The sequence below is a fragment of the Amblyomma americanum genome, chromosome 1 (assembly GCF_052857255.1).
Source record: "Amblyomma americanum isolate KBUSLIRL-KWMA chromosome 1, ASM5285725v1, whole genome shotgun sequence".
NCBI classification, from domain to species: Eukaryota; Metazoa; Arthropoda; class Arachnida; order Ixodida; family Ixodidae; genus Amblyomma; species Amblyomma americanum.
In genome coordinates this window covers 313,286,922-313,308,973 of record NC_135497.1, presented here as the reverse complement: position 1 = coordinate 313,308,973, position 22,052 = coordinate 313,286,922, and the positions used below count along the sequence as shown (strand labels likewise).

General features: G+C 41.8%; 1 protein-coding gene across 2 annotated transcripts in view; it reads left to right on the top strand.

Moving 5' to 3' along the window:
• The window catches only part of LOC144115356 (carboxyl-terminal PDZ ligand of neuronal nitric oxide synthase protein-like), a 58,074-nt gene that overhangs the window by 5,690 nt on the left and 30,332 nt on the right, over nucleotides 1-22,052 (top strand). The window contains exons 5-8 of one of the 2 annotated variants that reach the window (XM_077649709.1): nucleotides 878-986; nucleotides 10,568-10,718; nucleotides 15,129-15,385; nucleotides 21,756-21,974. In XM_077649709.1, coding sequence (XP_077505835.1) covers nucleotides 878-986; nucleotides 10,568-10,718; nucleotides 15,129-15,385; nucleotides 21,756-21,974 — 736 coding nt within the window. Of the gene's footprint in view, nucleotides 1-877; nucleotides 987-8,413; nucleotides 8,840-10,567; nucleotides 10,719-15,128; nucleotides 15,386-21,755; nucleotides 21,975-22,052 lie in introns of those variants that run through there. The other variant, XM_077649710.1, reaches the window with a different exon arrangement.

The window sequence follows — 22,052 nt, the reverse complement described above, 5'->3', positions numbered from 1 at the left end:
CTTGAGACATCAAATCTACAGTAGCAAGTAAAAAATTATTAGCACAAGTGACAGACAACCGGAGGGGCAGAATCGCACTGCATGGCACTGTGGTCGTGAACCTACTATTAATGATAGTGCCAGTTTGTTCCCATGGTTGCAGCAAGGGGAGGTTGGCAGGAAGCAAGTTATGTCAAGCACGCCGCTTCCAAGGCATTAAAGTGCCACAGTGCTGACTAAGTCGTTGGCTGTCTGTGCTTGACTCTGCACATGGCCTTTCTTTCTAGACCTGTCTTAGTGAGCAGCAATATCTTCATTTTATTTCTATTTTATTACTGTTTTATTGTAAGGAAGCCTTTCATGAAAAAATGCAAAACAGAATTCTTCGCAGAATACTGTCTGCTGAACTCCCTTAGAAGGAAGAATGAGAATTGCCTCGCACTCTCATTATCATCTTTGTTAGTGAACTGGAACTCCGCACATTGCTGTTCCACCGTTCCAGTGAGCGGTCACTTCTGCTATTCTTTCTTTCTCACCACTAAACCTGAAGCGCAGTGCCAAATGGGCATTGCAGTTCTGTTGTGCGAGAGTAGGAAAATAATTTTGAGTGCTCAGTTTGAACTGAGACAGATCAAGGACGGATGTTTTGTAGCATTAAGTTAACAATTTTAATGAGCTGCTTCATACATTTAGTTTAATATTCTTCTAGTGTGAGATCAATGCTTCTTTTGCAAGTTAATTTTGCCCAGTTTGCCCTTGGAGCTTTTGACTGTAAAGCCAAAACACAGAAACATGAATGTTTTCATGACAAAGTTATGTCTAAAATTCTTTATGGAAGAACTTTCCTCTGACCCCAGTGCGATGCTGAATGGCTGTGTGCTGTCTTTGCATTCTTCAGAATCTTCTACGTTTCCCATGACTCGCAAGACCTGAAGATCTTCAGCTACATTGCGCGAGATGGTGGTAGCAATGGGTTTAAGTGCAACGTGTTCAAGTCCAAAAAGAAGGTGTGTGCTTTTACTTTTCATCTAGTGTGTGCCTGTTGTTTAAATTTCATTCACTTTGTAGGTCTTTAACTGGTTAGACAGCAGCTTGTAGACCTTGCACAAAAGTGTTGCCATCTCTTGTTAGGGCCAAAGTGCAACTTGCAAATAGACATCATGATGAAAGGTTGTGCTTGGTTCGACAACACGCATCATGTAGTTGTGTTGTACGTGCGTTTAATCGATAATTGAAAGAACTTTGAGAATTGGGAAGCTGACTGTTTGTTCTGGGTGGAAACAAGGCAGATAGAATTCCGATGTAGTAGAGGCATTACCTAAGCAGTGCCCTGTAGCTGCCTTCAGTGAAGTATAGACCTTTTGATGACACTCATACACCTGCTTTGTGGATGGTGGGGATAGCAACTGGAAGTGGCATACTCATAGATGTTCACAGGTCTTTGCATAAGGGGAGGGAGGTAGAACCTCTTTGTCCTCTGGGTATATCAATAGAGGACAAAATTTCTGCCCCCCCCCCACCCCCCCCCCTTTTCATGCCGATTGGGAGGGGGGGCAGCCTTTTCCCTCCTTTGTGAATGTATGTTGTTACACCTCAGCTCTTTCTTGTCTTGTGCACAAATGTTCGCAGCTGTTTCTATGCTTTTTCTTGTGGATTTTCTTGTAATCGTCGTCATATTGAAGGCTACAATAGCAAGTGGTGCCCTTAAGTGATGCTTTATGTAAGAAAGCAAGCATATTGCCATTGATTTGATTTTTTTCTTTCATGCAAAATCATTTTTTTGTAGGACCATTCATGCATGGTCATTAACGTGTAAGTGTTTCCACAGAGGATGCAATATGTATAAGTTTTTGAACAGTGAGTGAATAGTACTTTTTGGAGTATCTTGAAATTTAAAATTTCAGTGTAGCTCAAAGTGTCTTTGTTTTGATGTTTTGTCTCTTGTGCGCTTCTTCAGAATCATGGCTTTACACACAAAACACAAGGAATATTTTCTTTGATGTGTTCATGCTGTATGTGATTTCAGCACCTCTGTTAAATCCACTAATGACATGGTAGCTGTAACCTGATGGAGAAACAATGAAATGACAGTCTTTAAACATGTTATTCGGAGCAGCTGTGGCAGTGTCAAATTTTTCATATTCTTCACTGAAAATAATTTAAAAAAAGAGAAAATGTTGGTTGTTAAATTTTTATTCCCCATTGTGTCTACATACACATATGCTCCAGACAACTAATCTTGCTGGTTATAGAAGCAAATTTGAATTATGAAGTGTGGGTCATTCACACAGCATGTTTGAGCCTCTTGTTTTCAGATTAGTCTCTTACTGGCATTAAGAAACATACATAACAATGCCTGATCTCGGGAAACTCCTTATTTATTGCATAAATTCATAATAATGCCATGAGAATGTGACCATGAGAACTCAAGATGTAGATCAGCTTAAGACTGACTTGTCTTATTTTTTCATGAGAGAAGAGATAGCTTTCAGCTTTCTTACAGTATGAATTCTTGTTCCCACGTTATTGAAAACATGGCAAACAATGCTTGCCAATAAAAATCATTATTTGTGTAAAAAGGGTCAAAATAGCACTCATCACTTGTCATCACACCCTGCTGTGCTTCTTATGTCTTGAACAACATCAATGTGCTTGGAATCACTGCTAGATGATGTCAGCTGGGAATAACATCTATAAATAGCAGCTGGATTTGATCACTGCATTGTAAAATTCTTATGTTCCTGCTTACATATGTGTGTCTTTCGGTGAAAAATCAGTTGTTAGTGATGCCTTGTCCAATGTTTCTTCCTTGTGTTCATCCTGTGTTGTGTTAATACTAACAAAATGCACCAACTGGCCCAGCAACAAGGTTTAGTTTTCTTTCAGCTGTTGTGATAACTATGAGTGGAATGTTTATACGTGTTTATTCCTATGGCCTCACCTCTATCAATAACGTTCTCAGAAAAAGTGGCTTACTGTCTGCTACTAATATGAACCGTATTTGTTGCTTGAAATTATTTTTCCATTTGATCAATGGGCATTACTGTATTGACACCTCGCAAATAATTTGTTATTCTAGTGGCGATGCTACACGCATGCAACATCCTTTTTCAGTAAAACTTATGTTAACAAAAACAGCTATAAATATTTCTATTTTCCGAGAACTATTACAGAATGGAACTACCTTGCTGATCATGTGGTAACACTGAATTCATTGTTACTGCTTAAGCTGCACAGCTGCAATAATTGGCACTTTTCTGAGTGCTAATCTACTTGGTAATTTGACTCTGTTTGCTTCATTGCTTAATCATATTCTATTAGGCTCTTGTGTGTGATTACACCACTGTGGTATATCCTAATGTTTTAATAATGATGTAGTAAGGTGTAGTTAGTAATTTTGTTGTTGGTGATACCTTGCCTGCTGTATTTCTTTTCTTTTTGCCTTTTTGTGTTATTGTGCAAATGTGTGTACTCATCTGCTGTGGTCTTGTTTTTAAGACCACACTATAAATAAATAAATAAATAAATAGATAGATAGATAGATAGATAAATTAAATAAATTAAATAAATAAATTAATTAAATAAATAAATAAATAAATAAATAAATAAAAGGACAACATGGTAAAAAGTTGGTTTTCTAGCTTGCCGTACTTTGGCAGCGCTCTTCATGTTGTATTGACTTAAAAGGTTGCTGGGTCACGACTGATTTTATGGCATGTAGAGGCGCTGTCTTTGCGCTGTTTCAAAATTACAGACAGTAGAGAGGAAAAGTTCCTGTACCAGATTCAGTGCAGGCAAGACTGTGTTGGTAGCATTTATCATGCCGTAATTTCATCAGTTTAGGAAATTTACCTCAGAATGACCTTATCTATTTGGATTTTCATCAAGTGTAAGAACCTGTAAGGTGAAGAATGACAACTAGGCTTTTTGTCTTTGTGGTAATGTTAATAAGTATTCAGCCAACAAAGTCGCATATTAGTGCAGAGCCGGAATATGAAGAAATTTGGTGAAATAACACTCTGTGGACTGGCAGACCAATTCAGGAAAATTTCAAGTGCCTTTTACTTGTGAAGCAACATGCTAAGGACATGCCCAAGCTCTTTGGTTGCCGGACACACCATCTATGCCATTTGCATTAGGAGCGCATTTTTAGGATGCTGGATGTTTTTCAACTATATAGCAAGTTATAGCAAATGATGGACATGCCACCAGTAATTGATTTGTAAAATAAATCTTTTTAATGTAATGCCTAGTGTTTCAGGAGTGTATTTGGCCATTGATAACAGTTTTATGTACCAGAACGAGAATTAATTTGGCAAATCATTTTTTGAAGACTCAATTCTTACTAGTGAGAACTTGGATGACTCTCTTAAACACCTGTGTTCATCATGTGTGTAGTATTTTCTCTCTGAATATGAAAGTGCTTTCTCTGAATATGAAAGTGCTCCTCATTTACGGTTTGGGAAGGAGGTATTGCAGTTGCTCGGAATGTTTATTTCTGGCTTTTGAATGAAGTATTGTCAGAGTTCCCTGCGCTTTGCTCATATCTTGTGCTTTTTTTTTGTATGCTTAGTGCTTTTATGGGAACCTGAGTGGCTATTGTGGGGTAAGGTGAGGTCACGGTCTGGTGGTAACTAGTGAGATGGACATGTTCCTTCTAGGGAAGCACTGTGCACTGCTTTTATCTTGGTATAAACACAGATGATTGCCAACATTATTCCTTTATTTCTAAATGAGACACAGACCATTCATATGTATGTCAAGTGAAGGCTTCCATCTTTTTCTTTCTGCCAGCATAGCCTGAAGCTGTTGGCATTAAATGAAACTACTTTGGATTGGAACACTCTTCCCCCCAAGGTGCAATAAGAAAAAGAAGCTTATCCTGCTCTTAGGTGCACCGGAAAGTGTTTTGGGATGGGACAAGCATCGTAGTGGTCTCCATTTAGGCATGTACATTAAGAAAAATTTTGTAATCCACAATCAGTCTATTTTTCTAGTAGAAAGGTAGCAGCCTCCTTAAGATTTAGCTTTAAAGCTTTAGCTTTAAAATGTAGCATCAATGTAGCATCAGCCTATGTGTTTTGCCCCTCTGGCAAAATGTGTCATGTGTACACCCTTGGTGAAAAATTTGCAGGCCATATGGTTTGATTTTCAGCTTTGTAGTCGAGCACTTATGGCGCCCCTTAAATTTCACCCTTGCAGAAAGGAAGTGTAGAAAGGTGCATTTATGTTACAGACCTGGAATGAGAATTATGAACCTAGAGCAAAATTTACATTTTCTAGAATTTTTTCTTCGTTTTAAATGAGTGAATTCACTCATTCAAAACAAATAAAATAATTCTAGAAAATGTAGCTTTCGCTGCAGGCTTAAAATTCTAGTTCCACTTCCGTAGCATAAATTTGTCTTTCTGCACTGCTAATTTCAATGCTGTGTTACTAGCCATTTCTAAGAAAAATGAGCAAATATATAAAAAATTGAAAATAAATTGTGAAATTAATTTTGACCAAACTTGAGACTTTTTTGTAACTACTACTTCGGCATATTATTTGTGCCAGGTTTCATTAATGCAGCTCTGATTATACCATTGCTGCAAAATATTTTATTATTACTCGTTTTAAAGTCTCACCCCAGCTTAACGGGGCCGCAAGTACTCTACTACACGGCTTAAGAGCAAACTGCGCGGCCGGAAGACTTGCAACCAAGGCTACACAGTCGCAGCCATAATAATACGAAGCATGCTTCTGTGATCAGATTCCCCTCATGCCTTACCAAGCGAAAATTAGGAGGTACTCAATACATATACTAGCAAAGGATGCTGGTGCTTTCACGGAAAACCCCAAGAAACCTTTGTATTTTGTCTACAGGATGCGCAAAAAAGAACACCCATGCCAAAGCATGCTCTGTATTAATCATGGCCCTGTAACTACACTGCTTTCACTCTCCGCTACTTTTGCAGGTGCCATGCACCCCTTTCCTCATGGCATGGTTCGCACGTCCAAACACTCAGATTGAGACTCTTACCATGTTCTTCCTTTTCATGTAGCCTCATCTTCCTCCTTCTGGCAAAGGGCTCTATATTCTTTTTTAGCATCGCGAAATGCTGTGCAAATGTCTGGACAAACGTGTGATGCATTGTGAAAGTGACCTTTATGGTCATTATCCTTGCTTTTAAAGTTCATATCCGTCTTGCACTAGTTAGGGTTCATGTAGGCTTTGAGGTAGTGCATACAAAATTTGACAAGAATAAAGCTAAACTTGTTTTTATGTGTGTAGTGGTCAATTGTTGCCCTTATTTTCTGCCAAGGCATTTTTGTTTTGAGTTGAAGAAAATGCTGGACAGTGGTGACCAGAATAACACCAAGTACATTTCAGTATTCTAACTCTTTCTCGCATTGCGTGGAAAAATAAGGAAGGTTTTCTGCAATTTGTGCAGGCTCACGAATGGAATCTACTTGTGTAAGTATTGAATACTGCTCAAGCTTTGCAAGGGAGCATATGAGAGGAATTTTGAAACGCCTAAGTATGCTCTCTATTCTGGCTGTGGCAGTGCTTATTTGCACTTTTTATGTTTATGCTGGCCTGTAATGGCATCCAATACTGGTAGCCACCAAGGCATTCAATATTGGTAGCTACCATGAACAGTTTATGTAACAAATAATATAGCTATTACTGTAGCCTTGTATTTCATTTAATTTCATTCTATTTATCCCGATCACATAAAAGCATTCGTGATACTGTTTGCAGTTTGTCAAGAGTGCATGAATTTTTGCAATCTGTGTGCAAACCGCTTGGAGTACTGTCTGTACAAAGCTGCCTGCCGGGTAGCCTTTTCACATGACCCACTGCAGTAGCTCAGTAGCTAAGGCGTTGTACTACAAGCCATGAGGACGTTGGCTAATATCCCAACCATGGGCCACATTTTTATGGGAGAAAATGCAAAAATGCTTGTGTGCTGTGCAATATGAGTATATGTTAAAGAGCCATGGGAGTTGAATTTAATCTAGACTCCTCCACTATGATGCCGCTCATAGCCCATGTGTAGCTTCAAGATGTTAAATCTTATATTCCATTCTATTCATTGTCTTGGAATTACAAGGTGCAACTGTGGTTAAAGCGGCTGCTTTAGTTTAATATGCTTGCTGATTTTTCTGAAGTAGTTGTGCAGAAACCTGCAGCATATTTTTGTGTTCTTAAAGCATGCTATAAACAAAAGTGGCATTTTGGTAAAGTAAGTTGCACATGTTTGTATGTGATAGTTCATGATGTATGTGGCCATTTAATAAACAAGAAAATGCACCTTTGAGAGAAAGCTGTCTGTCATCACTGGCTTTGTCAACTGGCAAATTGAGTTAAAAGCTGCTTTTAGGTACCTGCACTCTACTACTAGTAGTTTTCACTTTATTAACAGTGGGTTAAAAGTCTACTAGGCTTTCTTAGCATTGTGTGGTGGTGCTTTTCTAAATAGATAAAGTACCATGCCCCTTGCTGGGAGCCATGAAGACTAGCTAGAATTTACAGTAAGAATGAAACAAACAAGTGAGCGACAAAGGAGGCAGCTGCTCACAGATGCACAAGTTTCAGATTGTTTTTGCAGCTTGCCAGGAACAAAGTGCACGCCCTCATGCGCTGCCTGTGTCGCACAGCAAGGGAAGAGAGGCGGAGCTGAGTTGCTGGCCTCCTCCTCGAGAGTCGGCGGCGCGCTATTCCAGTGCCTGCGAGGGAGAGGGCCCGATTTAGAATGGCTGGGGAAAGGGGCCGGCTCGCTCACGACTCGTCTGACGTAAAGCTGGGCAATCTGCCTCCGGTCCTTCGTCTGGCCAGCTAGGAAATGGAACTTCTGTTGTGTGAGCTTATGCGAGGGATTCTTTAAGCTTCATTCTGCTCGCAGTCCTAGCTGTTTATCATGCTTCTTGAAAATTGCACTGTTGTATTGTGCCTCAGGCCGTAAGACACAACGTCTTGTGCTGCTGACTGAAGGATGATTGAGATCAATTTTTGGCGTGTGTACTGGAGTGCCCTGTGGGAGCTGTTTCCTATGTGCAGCATTTATACGGCTGAGCACGAATGAAGCAGGCACTCTGTGCACCTGGCTCTTCTATGCACAGACCTGAAGGATGGAACAGCATCATGTGGGGTGATGTGCTCTCGTATAAGGAGGAAAAGAGAGTGATTGTGTTGTGGTGCACATAGCGTGTGTAGGCTGGGTGCATTTGTGAAACTGACTCATTTTTTTTGTGCATTGGAAATAATTTTGATGTTTCAGTTCACTGCACCATCTTGACTTGTTTCAAGTTGCTTTGTGGAGAATTGCTTTTGGCATTGCATCGTTGTTGTGCATCAGCCATGTGTATATGCGATGCCTTATTTGTTGTTGCACCTCTCTCCTTGGTCAGTGTGTAGAGCCCCTTTAATGGGTTGCACCAGTCCACCTAACCTGGTTGCTGGCCTGTCCAGGTCATAAGAGACTTTATGGTGTCAAAAGAAAACTGGCTACATGGTGATATGGACAGCTGCCAAAAGTGATGGCAAAAGCCATACACCTCAAAGATGCGTAGAGCATTTTCTCAAAAGTTTGGAAGGTCAGGCTCTCGCACAGAGCAAGGAAAGGCAAGCCAAGAGAAAGAATCAGCTTTACAGACAAACAAGGTGGTGAAGAAAATCAGCTTCCGTGAACCTGAAGTGGACAATGAATACAAGGCAAGCCTGAGCTGTATTTCAACCAAGGCTGCACAGAATGCGACTCGTGACAGCAAGACTACAAATTCTATCAGTACTGCAAAAAGGTGCACCCCACGAAAAGATTTAGCAAGAACTGTGGGTCTTCAGAGAAGCATTAGCTTAGAGGATATAGACCTCCAGGTGAGGGACACCATGCTGTGGCAACTTTTATTTTATGCATGTCAGCATAGCGTCCTCATTATATTTGGAGTCCAGAAGCATTAGAAGAAATTCGGTTTCTTGACTTGGATTATGTGTTCACCTTTTTTTTTACCTTGGTCAACTCTGATTGAGTAGTAGATCTGACGTTTATATTTGTTTTGTGTTGATTGTGGCAGTATAGTTGCTGAACGGAAATTTGTTGAGAGAAGCAAGCAGTAATGTACTGCTTATGCTTCATGTAGTTGCATTAACTCTTGTTTAATGTTTCAAGCTGCTTCAATGACTTAGTGTCCTCTTTTGGTGCCCCAGTCATGGTGTTGTGCCTGGGATATCCTTCGTTGAAGAAACCCAAACATGCTGGGCGACTTGCTGACACAGTCTACTCTAAATAATTAGAATTTGAAGGGCACAATTGTGAGAATTTTTTCATACTGTTCAGAGTCAAAAGGGACCCTTTTTGATACACTTTTTGTTGACGAGACCAAGGCATCAATTCAGACAAACTGGCAGTTCGAATTAAGCAAGTTCGAATTAGTGAGTTCAAATTAAAAAAAGTCTCCAGTATTCACTTCGTAGCTTTTTTTTATTTTTACACTGGTGTAGGAGTGTAATTAGCCAATCTGCTTGTTTTCTCATTGGTTTGTCATGTATTGACTGTTTCACTTATGCATATAGAAGCACGTTAAAAAAAAGAAGCAGCAATTAGGACGGCGGTCCCAGTTGTATAAGGATAACCAAGTTGTGTGTAATTATGTGAACATTTTTCTAGTGATTCTCGTGTGTCGTCATTGCCAGAATTATCTCGGTGTACTGCTGTTGTCATTGTTGTCATTCCATCTGTGAGCGGTGCCTGAAAGTTTCTCTTTAATAGGTTCACACAAGTGGCGACAATTTAAAGCAGCTTGGTGCTCTGTGTCTCAGCATTTTATTTTTTGCCTTCAGGTGGCCCTTTATTGACAGTTTACTTCTTGGTTCTGTAATTGTTCCTTTTTTTTATTGGTAACTACTGTGAATGCTGGGTAGTTACTGGAGCCATTTGCAAGCAACGCAGTGCCAGTACACTTGTTCTGTTTCAGCTTTATAAATTCGGACGAGGCTATTTGTTGAGAGGGCACTGGCTAAATGCCACTAGAGGTTGTGCATTTCTGTAGCATACAAGTTCTTAGGTAATGTGAAGTGGCAGGGGTTTTTCTGATATATGGAGAATTAAATTACATTACATGCCCTTGAGGTTGGGTTTACTTTGGTACTCATTCGTTTACTCACTTTGGGTGTTGGGCTTGTCTGTTGTGCCATCTATTTGTATACATGGCTGATAAGGTGGGTTGAGCCAAAAAAAAAAAAAATGGGGGAAGAAATGGCTTACATACAATGGGGTGCACGAGCTTAAGTTCGTCTCTGTCACAGATGTTTTATTTTAATTCTGAAAATTTTGGTCATTCATTCACATGCTATACTAGGCGAAATTAGTATTTTGAGTGTGTTCTGATCTCATTATCTCATTATACCCCTTTGGCTTTGCTTCTGTTGGAGGGAAATCATCATCAGCTGCATTCAGTGTGCAGAGGGTTGTTTTATTTGCACATAGGTGCTGTTGACGTGTTCTGATATAGTAGTGACTTGCTGAGCGAAGGACAAGGACATCGTATTGCTTTGGTGCGAGTTGCAGTTTGCTGAAACCTGTGTTCTGTGAATGTGTTGCCGCAGAGCCAGGCCATGAGGGTGGTACGTACCATTGGGCAGGCCTTTGAAGTGTGCCATAAACTGAGCCTGGCCAATGCTACCTCCAATTTGGTCACCACTGACAGCCTGCCTTCGGGTGCCAGGCACAGCAGCAGTGACAACTCCATTTCCAGAGGTGTGCATTTGCTCATCACATAAAGAAAACAACAGTGAGAGCAGAAATAAGAAAGTTTTTTTTTTCTTCATTCTAGAGCCATGCTCACGCAGTATATACCAGGTGTCCCAGTTTAATGTAACCAAGTCTTCAAAAAGGACAGAGGTTCCTAGGCAAGTGAAGCCAACCCTGTGTTAATGATAGTCTTGTGGCCTGTTTCACAGAATTTTTCCATCTTGCAGAGATAGGTAAATAGTGAAGACTAACTATAACTTTTTATGTGTTGGCTCTAGGAAGAAAGTGTAAATCCAAAATATGTAAAACAGCCACTGAAATGTTTGCAACAAGGTACCGTTTATGTAGATTTTTTTATTGGCCCTAAAAGAAAGCGTGTTAAATTCAAAACCTACCACTTGATAGTGGTGCTACTTGAGCATCCCAGAGCCGATCTTGGGCAGAAAAATCTGCTTATCTGATATCTCGCGCCCACTGTAGGCACGAAGCCTTGTTGGGGACAGCATTCGGGCACTCAAGTAGCGCCACTGTAAAGTAGTTGATTTTTAATTTTGCGTGCTAACTTTTAGGGCCAGTAAAGAAAGCTACGTAATTGGTATCTTGTTGAAAACATTTCAGCTGGCTGTTTTTCAAGGTGATCTACGAGTTCTGTATTGGCACTTTTTTTTTTCCTGAAGGCAATATTAAAAAGTTAGTTGGTTGGCCTAACCTAAATAAATAACTTTTTGATAAATTGCACAATACGCAGAGGCAATATTGGATGTTTTTTTCGCTCATGTTACCAGGCCTCTTATGTATAAAAGACCTTTAATGGTGATTTGAGCCTTCATTTTTGCAGCCTAAATTTGATCTATCTTAATGACTCCATCTGATTGTCATGCCTCATGCTCTGCAACAAGTTTGCAACCCTTTATCTTTGTACTCATGAAACTTGTGAAGTCTTGGGCTACCACTGTGGTGTGCAGGGGTGCTCTCAACATATCTTTCATTTTTAAAATTAATAAAATCCTGAAAAGTAGGGTTGACAAAGCATACTGGTAAATGGTACTCATATGCCTGCATGTCCACTATCACAGAAGGGTGTCCAGGAGACTTCATTCCTTACATGTAATGTGCCTTAGAAAACCGAGAACTAGGTGGTATATAAAAATCTCTCCTGGCACCAAGCAGGCTAGGCTACCTTTGCCTGTGCACTTGAACTGGCAGCACGAGAGAACTTGGATTAAGGGAAGTACTCGGGTCCTTTCGGCTATGCGTTTTTGTGCTTCCAGTTCATATATGTCACCACACCATCCCTCTCATTTGTTTCTACTTCTTCTTTTGCAGAAGCGGGAACTCATTCGAATCTCCACAGGAATTAATGCACAATAAGGCAAACTAAGCCTTTGGGAACTGTACCATTGGCAGAATGCATGTAGTACCAGTTCATTGTGTTGAGAATCCAAACAGTGTCATAATTAGTGGTTTAGTGAATGTACTATTGTGATCAAAAGGTTACGAGAAGCTGGTGTGCGGAAAAAAATATTTTTCGGCACAGTCATAATCCAGTGGCCTGAAATATGTCATTATATGTGGGGACATGTAGTTCTATCCACTGGTAACATTACCACTCGATTGGGTTGCCATGCTGATCTGGAATTAATTTTTTTCCGAGAATACATGTCCCGTAACATTTTGATCACGATAGTACATACCGTATTTACGCGCATAATTTGCGCCCTTGCATAATTTGCGCACCGTTAACTTATCACCCGGGTTTACAAAAAAACATTTTTTACTCGCATATTTTATGCACCGCGCTGCGCTAGACCACCATCATGCACGCGGGATCTACCGTATGGCAATACCCAGTGTCATTCGGCTATTCCGCGTGTTTGTTTGGAAAGCTTTTTCAACCTTTTGTGCACTGGACGTTCATGGTGGTGTCAGAGGCCGCTGTTACAATCGTGGCGGCACCAGCGGCATCGCCACTCGGAACGGCCAGCAGCGCTTCCGGGAAGGATCGGCAGCTGATAGAAGAGCATAGAGTTTCTTAACTATTAACTAAAGGGAAAGCTGGCGGCGCTCCACCTGGACCTCTATGGGCGTGCAAAGCATCTTGGGGCGATGAGCTACTTGGTGCGGGACAGTAGGTTTTTTTCAGGAACACAGAGTGGCGTTACTGAGACGTACCATTCCGTATTTACGGTGCGCTTTGCCCGCAGACGACTTCGGCGTAAAAATAGTGCGCAAAAGCCACAGTAGCGAAAACGCAACAGCACAAGACGCCAATAAAAGGTTTTTGTTTTCTGAAATGCTGTGGAAAAATCTTTTAAAATGTTGAAGCGACAAGATTTTTTTCAAAAACATTTTTTTTTTAAAATGCGCCTGTTAAGCACAAAATATTGGCTTTTGTGGTCTGCAATGCTTGGCCAATAGGATAGCAAGCCATCGCTTATTTTGGACAAACTTTACATTTACATGCTTTTCTGCTCGTTTGTTGCGATTTATGGAAAGGGTATTTAACGCTAGGGCATTAGTGATTATCAAACAATGTTTGCTTTTTTATTATTTTTTGGCCAAAAGTTGTAGTTCTGTAGTCGGTAGCTCTCCGCCCCATGATGCTTAGAGCGCCCGTGGTGGCACAGGTAGTGTTCAGCAAGCTCCATGCAAACTCCCATAGGCGGGGCGCCAGCTTTCCCTCTAGTTAATAGTAAGAAACTCTATGTAGAAGAGCCAACACTGCTGTTTGTTTGGTTGATGCATGTGACTCGACTGCCGGCTGCGCTTTTCTTGGTGGCTCTGACGGCTTGTGTTTGGTTGTTCGGTCGTGTCTTGCGATGGGATATCACAACTATACGGCAAGTTTCAAACTGCTTGTCAGCGCCTTATCACGGCGCAGAGCGGCGAAGCCAGCAAGAATAGCCGCGTGTGCACAAGCTTGCCCATAGACGACAATCGTGTCGGCCAACTAGTGCGCACGGGGCTACTCTCGCTGGCTTCGCAGCTCTGCGCCGTGATAAGGCGCCGACAAGCAGTTTGGTCGACGCTCGCGCGGTAGTGCTAAAGAATTGTGTGGTGTGATAATTGATTTATTGATCCGTGCTTGCTATCCCGGACGAAGTTGCCAAAGTAAACTTACGGAATCCGGAACTACCGAACAATTGGCTGGGCCGCAAGCGATGACACTGTTTTAGCGTCTTATTCAGCTTCATGCATGCACCGTCATGCCATCCCGCAAGGGAGGGGGGGGGGGGGGGGGGGGGGGGGGCGGCCAGCGTGTGGTGCGGGTCCGGGTGCTGACGTATACGCGGCAACATACACTATACCTATATTGCGCGTTATGACCTTTGTGGAGTTTTTTAAGTCGCGCTCACGAAATCCCCCCGTAATTTGCTCACCCCCTTCTTCGAGCCCTAATTTCTGAATAAAAAGTGCGCAAATTATGTGCGTAAATACGGTATGTATCACAAGAGCTTGTAACCTGGTAGTCAAGTGCAGCTCAGGTGTCCATTCTGACTCTCTTTATGAAAAAGGTGTTTGTAATGCTTGTTAATAAGGGAACCTGCCATGGTCGACAGATTATTTATTTCTGTTTCTGCTGTAGCAAAGAGGAGTTTTCATTGATATGGTGTCCAGCTGGCACATTTATTTTGCATTGCTAACTTGTGTGGAAATGTTCCGAAGTTTAAAGAATTTTTTTTTCTGTACCATGTGTTTACGACATGATAGTTAGCCCTTGCCAGCGTAACATGTCATAACCAATAACTTAAGGACATCACCCTGGATAATGAATAGGCCACAGGTCTCTGGTAGGCCCATTGAGAATGTATCACCTGTGGTAATGTGGTCTAGATGAGTCGGAGCCATGTGGGTATGTGGGCTATTTAAGGGAGGGGTGGGGCCTTTCTTTGGGGCTTTTGAAAGTGGTTGGAGGAGGTGTAAAGAAGTGCAGTCCTTCATCCCAGGGGAGGGCAATAGTTAGGGGGACTTTATATGTTTGAGAGAATGAATTCTTGGTAATGTGTGGTGAATGGCATAGAATTCAGGCCTGAATAATGGCACCCAACAAGCCTCATGTACTTCTTTCAATTCATGGTAGTCTTTATTTTTATGTGTGTGATTTTGGTATGCATTTGAGCATTTAAAAGGACCATTTTTTTTCCCTTGTTGTAGGGAGGAAGTTGTCAAGGAATGAAAAGTGATTTGTTAAGAGGTCATATGTCTCTGACTAAGTGCTACACCTCATGCGATGCCGATGCTGTGCATAGCATCATACAATGTACAAGCGGCAGTGAAGTGCCCAATGGCCTTAGTGCAATCCATGGTTATGCGTGGCTTAAGGCTGCACATGTGGCTGTGTACCAACACATCAATATTTGCTTTTTTAACATAGATTCACTGTGTTAAGTCTAGACATTCTTTAACTGCTTGCAGACAAAGACCAGAGTGAAAAGTTTGACAGAGACAGTACATGTGGTGACACCAAGCCGCTGGCACCGCAGTCTGGAGCTAGTCCGCTTGAAACACCACACCAAGACTCTCACTGCAGTTCGAAGGCTTCATCCTCATCACCAGCGACAGGGAGCTCACAGCAAACACTCCTGCAGCCGCAGCAGTCCCAGTCACAGCAGCAACAGGTCTCTCAGTCTCTAAAGCCAGCTGCCAACCAGGTTGTGTGCACTCAGCCTGTGGTGAGTGCATTGCTACACAGTAGGCATTATGGTCATGCTGATCGATGCTTGTGCACACTGCATTTGCAGCTACAGTAGAAACTACGAACTGGTGCAGCTCAGTGGGAACTTTCACAGAGGCTTCAGTGAAAAAAAAAAAGTGCAAGTTAAACAACATTAGCATAAGAGCACAAGGAGTTCTCAGTAAGCAGAGCTAATACAATGGCCAGTTAGTTCTGCATAGCAGTGTAGTAGCATGTAATAAACCAAGAGGTTTTCAGTGCTGTTGAAAATCTAAATCAGCTTTGCATTAAGAAATAGAAGCACTGGATTAAGGCTGCTAAATAATGTGTTAAGCTCAGATTGCCTCTCTTCTTTTTTTTTCTTAGATTGACAGCTTAGGCATAAACAATGAATTGATGTGTAATGCTGACAACCCACAAATTTTGAAAAGTTAGATAGATTTTAGATGGCACTGTTTATGTGAAGTATTTAGCTGCTGTTGTGCTTACATGCCACCAGTTTCTTTCTGGTAGCACGTTTAGCCAAGCATAAGTAGTCGCCCTTTTTCTGAACAAGTCCTTAGCTGTTTTGGTGCCGATCGGAGTGAAATTTATTGGCTTGTACCTACTCCCTGACAGTTTTCATCTGCACTGTAGTTCTGCACTGTCAATTTTTTAAGTTCATTAAGGCCAAGCTGAACAGTTAGCAAGAATTCCTTTGCTTGAGCCGCTGACCCCGTCTAGTGAATGGTACAGCTAGTCACCTGTCACATTTCTAGTGGAGCCGTTGAATTGAGCAAACAGAATAATCAGCAAAGGATGCATGACCAAACTTAGGCGTTGCAGCATTAATTTGTACCTCCAGAGGTTCATCATAAATGGCATTGTGAATTTCATGGTTGTTTTCTGCCTTATTGCGCCCTGTACGCAGTCAGCTTCGACAGTCATTTAGCCAATGGCAGTAGTCTTGAATAGTGGTTTTACAAATGCATTGAAAATGACATTTGATTTCAATGACAGTCGCAACTCTGAATTTCATTCAGGCTCATTGGAGTTCTGAAAGATTAAATTTTCATCTGCTGCAGTGGTGCTTTGATGATCTGTAATGTTTTGATAACTTTAATAAAACCCTGAAGTAATATAGCTAAATTGGTCTAAAAAAAATCATCACTAACAATAAGGAAAAGCGGTTCTACACATATTTGGCATTTTTTAGAGTGGGATTATATTCCAAGTTTGCTACAGGCTAGGCACTTGCCAATTTTATTGACTGGACACACTGATTTTTCGTCACTCAGTATGTGTCTGTGTGTTTGAGCCCACATTTTGTTTGTTTTCATAATTTATAACTACGAATGACAACAAAATAGGCATCCTCAACAAAGGCCTTCATTTATTTAGCTTTTAGGATGGCTGTTATTCTGCGGATGGACGGCAGACTAGAAGTGGCAAAGGCTGGAGTTGAGATTGAAGAAAAGCTTTTTTAATTGAATGACCAACAGAACTACCGTGCTGTATAGCAGCCTTATTGTCCACTTTTCAAGCATGATGGACATAGTTTCAGTTTCAGTATTTTATTATGAGTGTCAAAGTTGTTTGCGTCAGAGTGAGCTAAGGAGTGTATTAATTTGGAAAAATTACCACTTCAAAAATGTTGGTAATTTAATCTTTCTTGTATAGATGACCTCAGGAAAGCTCTTCTTTTATGACCACTCATTTTTGATGATCGTACCGCTTAAAAGCAACTCTGGTTCTTTTGGCATCGCTATTTAAAAATTTGGCATTTTTTGACATAAAAACCTAACACTTCAGTGTGATAAGTGTATAGTGTTGTTTCTCGAAAAATTTTGGTCCAGAAAGCACCTTTAGAGGAAATATTGGCCATGCAATATGAAAACAGTAGTCTTCTTAATGTGCAGTTTGGCCCAAAAATGCAAACTAAGAGAAGTGACTTAAACGTCTGGGAGCTTTCATTTTTTTTTCACAGGCTTTTTTTTGTCAATAAAAAGCTCTTGCTGCCGAGGTAGGATCCTCTTCAATGAGAGTCTGCTCTGTGGTGACTACTTGTAGTTTTTGTCTATTTTCTGCTTATGAAATGTGGAGCGATTTTCGTGCTCAGAAGCTTGAAAAAATGAGTGCAAAGTAAAGATAAGCAGCGTAGACAGCCATAAAACATTGTAACATTGTAAGAATCTTCTGTAGACCGTGCGTTAATTTGAAACACATACTATTAGAAATTCCTGCAGTAAAATTTTTCAGATACCGCGAGCTGAGCATGTTATGCTAAGTAAAACCAACGGTTTGTCATGTGTATCAGGAAGTGGCAGGGTTTGTACAGCTTTTCAGAAACCTTGAATGCCCTGTAATGTGTTGTCGCCATTCTTTGTTTGTGCCAGTAGCGAGTTAGCAGACAGAACATGAAGAACTCGATGACAGGAAAGGCAGATGTGTTGGCCAGAGGTGAATTGCTCTAGCCTTACTACTCAGCATGATTTTAAATACACTAGCACAGCAGAAGACGAAGTCAAAAGAACAGAGACGAACATCACGAGCGCTGCAACTTCTTTCTTTCTCTTCTGCTGCGCAACAGCGTTTTTCAAACAATGAAATTGTGTCTCCTTGCCTGACAGCGGTTTCATGTAAACGGTGCTTATAACGCATGTTGGCTGCTCGTGGTCCTGCTAGGCAGTCACGAGACACTTCAATTTGAAACAGAGTTCAAATGCTCAGTGCAAATGCAAGTTCCAGCCTGCTTGTTTGGAGCACAAATACTGTCAGCACTGCATGTTATCACATACAAATGACTCTTATTGAACAAAGGGCATAATCTCTTGTAAGTTAGACTGTTTGTTCATATTCATTGTGGATCATTACCAACTAGCTCCTATGCTGATGTGGCTGGAGCAAAGCTGATACTGATTATTGGGCGCACCTGCGGAAAAGAAGTCAAAACTAAATATGAAAGATAAAATACACTTAGTTGACTGCCTGATTGTAGCATTATCTGACTGTGCAATGTCATAGCATGATAGTAGCAGGATTTATATCACATTAGAATTAGAAAGGATTTAGACGTTAAGTAGAGAAGTATCATATGCATAAAAACTTACCAAGCTTGTGGATATGCACAAAGACCTACCAAGTTCATATTGGTTGCCACACATGGCCATTTGAAGGTGCTGAGTAAACAGTGTAGCAAAGCTTTCTTTTTTTTTTTTGCCAATTCCCAGCCTGCTTGTTTGGAACACAAATGCTGTCACCACTGCATGTTATCACATACAAATGACTCTCATTGAACAAAGGGCGTAATCTCTTGTTAAGTTGTAACTGAAAGAAGCCTTTTGGAAAATGTCATCACACTGTTGCTTGTTGACCTATAGTGAATGAACTCTGGCCTGAGTGGGCTTCTGAGTTAGGTGGTCACACTGTGAAGCATTGCACTCATTAATAAGGAAAGGGTTTTGCATTTCTCGCATTGCTCAGCACTTCCTGCTTGCTTGCAGCGGCCCCTGATATGCGAGTTTTGCCATCTGCCTTGTGTTGTGGGAGCAGTAGTGCTCCAGTGCTACTACTGCATTGCTTTAGTGCATAGCACTGCATACTGATTGGTCAACCCTTTGTGGAGACGAATATAAGTGCAAAAGATATTAAAGGGGAAGCAACTCTAGATGACCAGTGAAGAATAAAATCTTCTCATACCAGTTGGACTGGCAGCAGTGTGGTTGATGCCTCAGGCCAGTGGAAATGCACATGCTCAGACATCACCTGAGAGAAAGAAAGAGAAAACATTATATTCAGCACATTGTTTAGCACTGAGCAGGTCGGTGGCTAGCCGGACCAGAGCTGTCTGATCATCCTATTGGGCCGACGCCAGTGAGGCATGCCAGGAGTGTGGGGAGGGGTAAGGAAAATGGGAGGGGGGGTGGGGATTTAATAGAGACTTGGCTGAAGAGACAGTGTTCCAAATTAGTGTATTGGGAGGGCCAAGGGAGGCAATAAAGGGTGCGGTGAGGTCAGAATGGGGCGTAGGGAGTTGGGTGAGGTATTGCACGTCATGCTGAGTGCAATAGTAAATGCTTGTGTGTATGCCCCAAATGCCATTGTGAGTGTAACGTCGCTGAATATTTTTATGCATGCTCGTTGTCTCTATCAGGCTATTTTGAAAAGAATAATGTCTGTGAAAATGGCAATAAAAAATCATTTCGCATTGTCAGTTTTTGCAGCCAAAGTTTTTTAAAAACGGTTACTAAAAATAAATAGGTCATACGAATGTATTGTGCAGGGTAAATGTCTTACACTTTTGTGGGACATGCTTATGTCAGAAATATTGTTTGGTCGATTTACAGGCTATACTTTTAGTGCAGATTAACAAAGTGTGCTACTTCTTAATGTTGCCAGACTGCTCGCTGTTCCCACAAATGGTTTTTGTTAGCACTGGAACTATTCTGTGGCATATAGGTGCTTGTAGCATCCAGTGATGCAGTGTAATTGCACTGGTTATGGTTCCGAAGTTACCTTTATGATAGTAGTAATGTTGATATTTTAATGGCACAAGGGCAGTTTGGCCAAAGAGCACCATGGCTATTTTATTTGGTTTTCTCGAGATGTTGTCAAAGACCCATTTTTCTAAGCACTTCATCTCAGTGTAACCAACCATGAGGCCAGGGTAACCATTGTGCCCACAGAAAAACTATTGGGTACTCAGTGGCACTGGGGTTTGAATCCCACAACTCCCACATAAGAGGCACATGCTGAAACCACTAGGCCTCCGCTGCAGTGCGATAGTACCTGAAACCTTAGATCAAAATTAGCGTACAGCCGCTGTGGAGGCTCAGTGGTTAAGGTGCTTAGCTGTTGACCCGAAAGGCGTGGGTTCGATCCCGGCCGCGGCAGTCGAATTTTGATGGAGGCGAAATTCTAGTGGCCCGTGTACTGTTTGATGTCAGTGCACGTTGAAGAACCCCAAGTGATCAAAATTTCCGGAGCCCTTCACTACGGCATCCCTTATAGCCTGAATCGTTTTGGGACGTTAAATCCCCATAAACCATAAACCAAATTGGTGTTCGGAATTGAGGGGGCGCATGGTATGAAAAATGTTGATGGTTTGTCATCTTTATTTCACAACATGTAGATGGCTTGAACATGCTTGAAACATATGTGAAAGTAGGATAAATTTTTGTCTCTCATTTTGATTATGCTGTGTATGTTTGTGCACCCTTGTATGTTTGTGGGTAGATTGGCTTTTTTCTCTTGTTGAAGTGTGCCACCTGCGTGTCTGCAGCCAGTCTATACTCCGTTCCATACATCAGGTGCAACACTATGAAAGGTACGGAAGCAGTCCGCACGGAAAAATAAAGGGAATCATGTTACTCCGCACTTGTTCTGTGGCCTAGTGGTCTAAGGCATGAGAAAGCGACAGGGTGTCGTCAGCAATAAGAGTGCATTTAATCAAGCTCATGACAAATGTGTCATGTAATAAGCCTGCAGGCAAAGCGTTTACTGCATTTCGTTCACCACAAGGAATGCACTACTTTTTGGTCGCAGATGCAGGCAGCGCAAACAAAGAAAGCTAGCTTTGACAGCGTTGCACCTGATGTATGAAACGTAGTACTATAGTGAGAGGTTGGAGTAGAGATGAGAAGTGCCCGTAAAGGGGCTGTAAAAGGTGGTCTCAACAAAGATGCGATGTGCCTAGGATGCTAAAGGACGTTGCTTCACAAATGTCCTCCAGCAAGAATTTTTTTAGATGTCTTTTATGGAAGCTGAGTTATGTGTAGTCAAATTTTGAATTTTCATGTCTTTGCGCCTTTCCTTCTCCTCTCATCACTTTTTGCACGCCGAAATATCGGCGCTCCTCCACTGGCCCCTCGCACTCGCCCCCTCCGCCGGCTGCCGAGGCGCGTGAACCAATGCTAGCAGTCCGCTGCTAACATAATGAGCGTGGATGCTGACGTAACGAGCACAGATTCGGGCAAAAGCCCAGCACCGCAGGTCGCCGCTAGGCACACAAGTGGGAGTTTTAAAAATTGTATTGTAAATTATCGGCTCGCTTTTGAAGTCTTGTACGCGGCATGTACGCTCGTTTGCCTGTACTCTACATATAGTGAGAATTTTATAGCCAACTTCAAACACCCCTTTCAGGGACTCTTTAATACTACCGTGATGATATATACGAACACACGTTGCCTGCAAGATGTTGAGCAATGCAAAGAATTATTTGCTGTGTCCCGATAAGATTTGCACTGTAAGCTTAATTTGTAATTTGTCACTGATCATTTCTCTTCACTTTGTCTTGATTTCCTGTATTGCTACCTTAGGTTAGTTCCTGTGTTTTCTCGCTGAGCTCGTTCCTTGCCAGAGGCTCTCTGACTGGTGGGATGTTTCTGCAGGTGAGTGCTACAACTGAGGGTGCCAGCCTGTCTACACCACCACCTGCTATGCCTGTGTCTCTGGTGCCGGAAGGGACGTCGTTGTCTTTGTACCATCAGCTACAGCTCATGCGTGCCCAGATGGAGCATCAGGCACAGCAGGCCCAGTCGGCCATCAGTCAGGCCCGTCACTTGCGAGACCAGCTTTCAGCTGAGGCAACTGCCCGTTCCGAGGCCATGGTGAGGACAACACCCTGAACTACTCTGCATTGCCTCCTTTTACCATCATTTTTCAGGTTGCTAATGCAGTGTTCAAGG